General features: G+C 63.2%; 1 protein-coding gene across 10 annotated transcripts in view; it reads right to left on the bottom strand.

Moving 5' to 3' along the window:
• The window catches only part of TNRC18 (trinucleotide repeat containing 18), an 83330-nt gene continuing 75336 nt past the window's right edge, over nucleotides 1-7994 (bottom strand). For all 10 annotated transcript variants that reach the window (XM_081255861.1, XM_081255859.1, XM_081255863.1 and 7 more), the window contains 5 exons: nucleotides 7480-7644; nucleotides 5764-7082; nucleotides 2075-2311; nucleotides 1863-1937; nucleotides 1-1527 (listed from right to left, as the gene is read on the bottom strand). In XM_081255861.1, the coding sequence (XP_081111987.1) occupies nucleotides 1321-1527; nucleotides 1863-1937; nucleotides 2075-2311; nucleotides 5764-7082; nucleotides 7480-7644 (2003 nt within the window). In that variant the 3' untranslated portion in view covers nucleotides 1-1320. The remainder of the gene's footprint in view (nucleotides 1528-1862; nucleotides 1938-2074; nucleotides 2312-5763; nucleotides 7083-7479; nucleotides 7645-7994) is intronic.

Genomic DNA, 7994 nt, shown 5'->3' with positions numbered 1-7994 from the left:
TATTTTTCCAATTATAGCTTTTTTTCTTTTCTTTTTTTTTTTATGAAAAAGGTCACACAGAATTCGCCAACAAACAAAATTCCAAAAGAAACTTAAAAAAAAAAAAAAAAGGAAAACAATAATTCCCCCCCAAAACAAAACCGAAGTCTGGCTTTTCCTTCCCTTAAGATTGTCTGGACGAGGCCTCCGGTCCCCCGGAAGGCGCGGGGGCTGGTAAGTGCTTTCATGGGCTGAGCAGGGCCGCAAGCTCGCCGGCTCCCTCTCCCCTCCCTCAGCCTCTGTCTCCCTAAGTCCTTCTCCATCCTGGGGGCGAGTACAGTACACCTGGGCCGGGGGGCGCATGGGGTGAGGTTGGGACAGGGGGCCCGTGAAGCTGGGTGCTAGACACGCTCATCTAACAGGAAATAAAAAATAATATTCTGCACGTCAGAATGTGTTCGCTTTTTTTTTATAATTTCATAGCTATTTTTTCACAGTTTTAAAAAGTTTATATTTATATATATTTATATATATTTATCTTTATATATATAATTAAAAAGCTGACTCCATTTGAAGGCGTATGATACAGGGGAGAGTCTCTTGGTACAATAAAACTGTACAGGTTAAGAACTGCCGCCTCCCTCCGGGTGTGGCCGGGACGAGGATTTCAGCACCATGGGGGTTGTCTGTAGTGTGAGGGTCTGGACCAGCGGGGTGGGCCCTCCCCGGGGCCTTGGGGCACGCTGCCCCCTCCCCCTGGCACCTGGCCGGTGCTCCTGGGCACCCCCCCCCGGCACCTGGCTCTGTTCCCCAAGTCCAGGCCGTCCTGAGAGGGTGGAGGCTGGGCCCTGGGCAGGCACCCCAGAACAGGCCCAGCCTGGTCGCTGAGGCTGGGGAGGCATGGGAGCGCCCCCGTCCCACGGTGGGAGGCTCGGGGCGGGCTCTGCCGAGGGGGCCGGGCACTGGGAGGACCCCCAAGCAGCGGGAACCCCTAAGCGAGCGTCAGGTGGGTTGCTCGGAAACCCCTGCCCACCGAATCCCCAGTTGGCACCGGCCTGAGGGCACCGGGACCTGGCCGAGCGCTTACAAGGTGCTGGGACCCCCCTGAGGGGCCGGCAGAGCCCTACCCTGATCACGAGGAGCCCTCTCGTGGGGGCACCGAGGGGTCAGGAAGGGGGTCTGGACGTGTGCACATGTGCGCACACACGTGCATGCATACGGGCACACACATGTACACACTTACTCGCCAGGCTGTCCATGGGCACACTTGCGTGCACACAACCAATGCACGAGGCCGCCGAGCCGTGGCAGTGATGGTGAGGGCCCCGCCGGGCCGGGCGCTCAGCAGAGCACAGGCACGCCGTCAGTAGAGAAGATCATGCCTGTGGTGGGCTCGTAGGTGCCCGCCAGGTAGTACAGGCCCTCGCTGTCCTGGTACTTCTTGGTCTTGAGCATCTGCTCGTACTGCTCCAGGCCCACCACCAGGCACTTGTGCGACACCGTCTGCACGTCGTTCTCGTCCACGTGGGAGGACTGGTACAGGGCGCGCTGTGGGCACACGGGCGGGCGTCAGGGGTAAGACCCCTCCCAGGCCCGAAGGACCAGAGAGGTCCCCAGAGAGAACTCGAGAGACACAGTGGGGCTGAGGACGAGGATGGACAGAGACCAAGGGAGAGACCCAGAGACTAGGAGATCAAGAAACAGAGGAACAGACACAGACCGAGACACAGAGACCTGCGGAGTAAGAGACCAAGGGTGACAGACCAGGAAACAGCAGCTCAGGGTCAGAGAGACGGGGCGGGGAGGCCGAGGGAGCCTGGCCCCTCCCGAGGCCGCGTGGGGAGGGTTCTCGGAGGCCCCACCAGCGCCGCGCACTCTCCTACCTCCATGAAGTCCTTCCTCTGGCTGGAGGCTCGCAGGGCTGCGGGGAGGCTGCGGCCGGACTTCTGGTCCCAGTGCTGTGAGCGCAGACCAGGGGCTGCGGTGAGCCCGGGCCCCGTCTTGCCTGACGCCTGACCCCTGACCCCGACCCCAGGGAAGGGACTGCCCCGGCCATCGCCCCCCAGCACGGCCCGACGCCAAGGCCCCGGCCCACCTGGCCCTCGTGGAGGCGCTTGCCCGGGCTGGTCTCCTCGGGGTGGTAGAACCACTTGACGCGGACCACCATGTTGCTGCCCCACGACTCCCACATGCTCTGGATGCGGCCGATGTAGGGCAGGTTGGGGCGGCCGGCGGACAGGAAGACGGCGCAGTCCCCGATACGGATCATCTCCTTGCCGCGCACGATGGCCTTGTAGAAGAGCTTGCGGGCCTTGCCCTTCATGCCGCGGCGCTGTGGGCGGGCGAGTCGGCTCAGGGCACGTGCCCCGCCCCCGCCCCCCCCCCGACCCCAGGGTTCCGCAGCAGCGGCGCCAGGGGAGAAGCCCCCCGCTTGCTCTGATCGGGGAGCCCTCGCTCATCCCCTTGGCCGGCTGGGTTTCCAAGAGAGACTCCACGTGAACTAAGGATCCTGCAGCTGGGAGCGACTTCCAACTCCCCGTTGCGGAGCCGTGTCGGCCAACGGTGCCGGCGGGGCCCCAGGGACGCCCCACACGCGAGCGTTCGTGCGGCAGACGCCACAGCCACTGCTGGGGCCCAGCAGGATCCCCGCTCCTCCCACTGGTCCTGACACCAGCCCTCGAGGCACAGCGGCCCCTGCTGGCCCCCAATTTCCACACAGGGACCGGGAGGTCCCGGGAGGGGACACGGCTGCGTCTCCGGACAGAGCACGTCGCTCCCCCCACCACGCTGCCCCGCACGTCGGGGCTACAACGAAGCACGTTCACACAACACCCCCCGGGGTCACGGAGCCGCTTGCTCACGGCACAGCCTCAGTCTACACCACCCCGAGCAGCGCGGGGTCTCAGTACCAGTCAGCCCCGCAAGCGGCCGAGCAGAGGTGAGGGAGTGGGGCGTGGGCAGCGTCAACCCCCACGCACGGCCGACTGCCCCGCCCCACTTCCCCACCCCGCGCCCATTTCCCCAGGAAAGCCACTAACAGATCAGAGCCCAGCCCGGCGGGATCCAGCACTGGGCCCACGTCTGCCAGACCCACACTGTGGCTGGATTTCTTTTTTTAATTCACTCAACAAACATTTCCTGAAGCCGCCTCAGTGCCCCCGCCTGGCCTGGCACTGGGACACACAGATGGGCAGGCTCCAAGGAGGGAAGAGACCAGCCATCAGAATCCAAAACCCACCGCCAGGCAGCTCTGGGACCTGTCACTGTCCCCAGGCAAACACGGAGAAGCCAGGCCTACGCAAAGCTCCACTCTGCCCTCCAGTGGAGCCAGCGCGCCTTCTCCTCGACTAACCTGTAAAACTCGTTTCCCTTCTCGGACTGGCCACTAGGCGGCGCCAAAGCGTTTTTTGCCTTTCTTTTTTTGACTAAACAAGAAAAAACCCACATGCTAATTTCCTACCTTATCCAGCTGTCCCTTTTCTACTTTTAATTCACTGGGATCCCTGGTGAGACTTTTTTTTTTGGCCGCATCACAGCAAGTGGGATCTTAGTTCCCCGACCAGGGATCGAACCCGTGCCCCCTGCAGTAGAAGCATGGAGTCCTAACCACTGGACTGCCAGGGAATTCTGTGACAGACTTTTTAATGTCCAGGTTTCTTACGTATTCTGTAAACTGCTCAAATTATTTTCAGCTCAAGGCATGGTACTGATTCAAGGTGACAAGGACGGGTAAGATCTCTAAACCAACGCATCTGACAGCAGGTATGGTAGGCATCCACGGCTACTCTCCTCACAGATCTCCCTTGGTCCACAGAGTCTCCAGTGGGGCTGATCCCACCCCTGTGGCCAGCACAGGACTTGGTCTGGCCAATGCAAACATCCCATCCTTCTCCTGGCCACTGTGATTGGCTCAAGGGTGCACTCGGGACCTAAGCCAAAGACGTGCCACCAACTTTAGCTTGAACCCTAAAAAAGACACCTCCTTCCTGCTGTTCACTTCTGAGCTGGTAGAAGGTCAGCTGAAAGCTGCTGGGGCTGCCTGTTGCCAACAGGAGAGGGGCTGCTGGAGAAGGAGACCAGTACAGAGGAAGGAAGGAGAAACTCAAGCCTGGAGCACGGGCCCGAGAGTGGGTCTGAAGACAGCCCTCAGGTCCCTGGATCCAGCTGTACCTGAAGCCGGGCACCGTAGACTTTTCTATTAAATGAGTTTGGCCCTGTGCTCTGACCTCTGCAGCAGCAAGTGCCCCCAGCAACACTGACACTGGAACGTGCAAATGGAAGATGCTAAGATAAGGAACTGGCCAGTCACCGTGGGGGCAGGCTCAGAAGCCATCACTCCTTGATATGGCCCTGGATAGAGTGCCTGCCGGGATCAGAGCTCCAGAGGGGCTGCTCTGGAAGGTCTGAGTGTGGCTCGTCAGGAAAGATTCTACAAGAACCTAACACATTCAAGTTTGCTGTCTCAAGTGGTGGCCTTGCTAAGAGAGGCTCTTTCAGCCTGGAGCCAGCAATCGGGGGGTGGGGGATGCGCATAAAGTCCGACAACTCACGCCTTGCAGGGTCGGAGCAACAGATCATCTGCCCCAGGTTCAAGGTGGTGCCGCAAAGGCAGGGCAACCAGAAGGAGAGCAGGAGCTGCGGGCGTTGGGGGAGGACCCTCCCCGACTTCCCACTCTGCAGCCCTTGCCTGACCAAGGCAGGGAGTTCCCCACCCTACTCTAAGGAGCCTTTGAGGGTGCAGCCTGTGGCAGGTGGAGTTGTCCACCCACCCACCCTCGGGGATCCAACTGACCCTGGGTGGCACAGTGGGGAGCCCTAAAAGGCTGCTGCTAAGACAGAAACCCCCAAGCTAGTCTTGATTCAGAACATCCTCCAACTTCTCCGGCCTTGCTAATGCAGCCAGGGAGCTGATACAATGCAAACATGCCAGAAGCTTCTTAAGCGGTACACTGCCAGAGGCCCCGCAAGCTCATTGCTGTCAGCCCCCAACCCCTAAAACCTGCCTGGCGGCACCGGCATTAAAAAGGTCCAGACCCAGCCGGGTGCCTCCTCTGGGCCTGGCTCTGGCGTGGCCTCGGAGGACCGTGGACCAGGGCGGCAGACGCCGTGGGGAAACCCGACGGGCTGCACCCGTAGACAAGGAGCCTGGCTCATCCTGCCCAGGGGCATGGGATGGACTGGTGGCCTCCAGGCTGTTCCCCTTCTGCACACAGAAGCTTCTCGTGTGTGCGTGTATATGCAGGTGCGTGCACGTGTACGTGCATGCATTTGTGTGTGTGTGTACACGTGCGTCTGCTTGTGCCCAAGGCACAGGGAGGGCTCCTTCTGGAGAACAAACACCCACCTACTACAGGGGTGGCCACATGACTCAGACCCAGTCAACCAGAACGTTCTGCCTTGCGGGCCACACTGATTAGCTCAGGGGCAGGCAGTGACCCAGCCCGGCCAAGAGAGGGAAAGAAGTACCTTCTGCTGCGACTGCTAATTAGCCAGAAGCCCTGAGCCATTCGTTTTCAGCGGAAAATGAAGCAAAGGCAAAGAAAATCAGGCTGTGTGGCCGCGCGGTTCTGAGAGGCCCTGCGGCATGGCAACTAAAGGCCTGCATGGTAAGTGGGTCCCGCAGACGGTGGCTCTGGGTCCCGGGGACCAGAGGCAGTGCTGCTGTGTGAGGGGCAGGACTCTGGTGGAGTCAGACGGACTCCACACCCGTCACCCCGACTCTCTGCCGTGGGGCTGCTGGGAGGCCAGAGAAAGACACGTGGGGACGACCCCGCCCCCAGCTACCTGGGTTGGCTTGCCGAACCACTTCCAGAGCTGCCGGGCGGGCAGGAAGGCGGCGATCTTGGGCCGGTTCTCCACCGACGGCAAGCGCTGCCGCTTGGCCAGCTCCTTGGTGGTGGGGAGGTGGACGCCCTCCCTCTTCTTGGGCCGGCTCTTGGCCCCGGCCTGGGCCTTGGGCTGCACGGGCTGCGGGGGCTGCGGCGGGGGGGCCTGGGGCGCGGGCACTGGCGCCTTCTTGCCTGGAGAGTGGGCCGAGGAGCGGGCCTTGCCCGCCTGCTTGGGCGCCTTGCTGGCGAGGGCCGGCGGGGCAGAGGGCCCGGCTGCCGGGGCTGGGGCGGCCTCGTCGTCTGAGCTGCAGGAAGAATCGTCGGTGGTGGAAGAGGACGAGGAGGACGAGGACGAGGACGAGGAGGAGGAGGAGGAGGAGGACGAAGAGGAGGACGAGGAGGATGAGGACGAGGACGAGGACGAGGATGAGGACGACGAGGACGAGGAGGACGAGGAGGAGGAGGAGGAGGAGGAGGAGGACGAGGACGAGGACGAGGAGGACGAGGAGGCCCTCGAGCTGGAGGCGCTGCAGTGCCGGCCGCCGCCGCCCCGGCCGTCCTCCTCTCCCTCCGTCTCAGAACTGCCGCTGCCGCTGTCGCTGCTGCTGCCGCTGCTCTCCGACTCCTCGGCCCCGTCCTGCTCGGCCTGGCCCTTGTCCGGGCTCTTGGGGCTCCCCGAGTCCTCGAACGTGAGCGCGGCCCCAGGCTCCTGGGCCAGGTCGCCATCCCCGGCCTTGGGCCGGGCCGCCTTGGGCTCGCTGCCGCTGGCCCCCGGGGGGTAGCTGCCCAGGCCCAGCAGGCCCTTGGGCTCCTGCCAGCCCCCCGCCCCAGCGTCCTCCCGCAGAAGCAGGGCCTCTTTGGCCTTCTTGCTTTTGGGCGACGTCACACCCTCACGGTCCAGCTTGACGAGCAGCTCGGCCTCTTCCCCGGGCCTCCGGGCGCCCTTGGTGGCCGACTCCTCGGCAGCCCGGGCCTTCTTGGGCTTGGGGCGCGTGGCGGGCATGGTGATGGGCATGGCGACGAGGGTGGTGGGGGCCAGGGCCGCAGCGGGGGCCGGCAGCTCCCCAAAGGGCTCAGGGGCCGGGCAGCTGGTGAAGGCGGACGGCGCTGGGCTGGGCTGTCGGGGAGCTGGGCGAGCCTTGGGGGCCTTGGCCCGCTTGTCCACGGATTCTGGGGGGCTCTTCTTGGAACCTGGGGTGCTGATGGGCTCCAGGGCCAACGGGGTACTGGGGACTTCATCCGTCGAGCCCCCCTCCTCCAGGACGGCAGCTCTGTCTAGAAGAGAGAAGGAAAAAGGCCAGTGAGGCCAGGACTTCGCGAGCCAGCGGGCCCGTCCCCGTCCCGGCTCTGCCGGGTCCTGAGCGGGGCTGGGGCGGCAGCCTCTCGCGCCTTAGTTGTCCACATGCGGTGGCCCCAGAGTGGCCCCCGGGAGCCTGGGCTCTTAGCCCAAAGCACTTTGTTCTGGACTCTGGAGGGAACACAGCTGGCTGGATCTCAGCTCCGCCTCTGACAGGTCAACACGCCTCCCTGAGCCTCAGTTTCCTAATCTGTCACAGGCTCCAAATAGCCCTGCAGCGCCAAGTTCCCGCACAGGTGGGGAGCGGTGTCTGTGCAGAGACCCTGTGTGAGCAGCAGGGCCCAGGTCCCGGCGGCCCGGGCACGGCCAACGTACCGCTCTTGGCTTTGGTGCTGGGCTTCCGCCCGCGCCCCCGGGCCTTGGCGCCGGGCTCCTCGGACCCTGGCGCGGCCCCGTCTTTGCTCTCCCCGGTGTCTTTGCTGGTCTTCCGGCTGCGGCGCTTGGCACTCGGCACCAGGAGGGCGGGGGATGGCTCAGCACCTGTGGGGCAGGACAGATAGCGGCTCAGGCCCGGGTTTCCGCTCTCCCGGCCACAGGAGTGTCATCTGTCATAGGGGGGAGGCGGGGGGAGGAACCAGACGACACCGCGTGGCCGACCCCACTCAGCCTGCCCACCTAGGCTGCGCGGTCGGGTGGGAGGCCCATCTGCAGGGACGTAGCTTGGGTGTCTGCACATGCACGCGATGGGGGCTCCTTGAATAAATGACCAGGGTGGGGCTGACCCTGTGGCTTTAATGATCCATTTGGAGGGTTCACGGAGACACTGGACGCCTGGAAGGCAGGCAGTCCTGGGTCCGAGTCCCAGCTCTGCCTCTGACCAGCCGAGGGAC

Source organism: Mesoplodon bidens (assembly GCF_964165515.1).
Source record: "Mesoplodon bidens genome assembly, chromosome: 15".
Lineage (NCBI taxonomy): Eukaryota > Metazoa > Chordata > Mammalia > Artiodactyla > Ziphiidae > Mesoplodon > Mesoplodon bidens.
The sequence above is the reverse complement of the archived record's forward strand: the minus strand, read 5'-3'. Positions and strand labels throughout refer to the sequence as shown.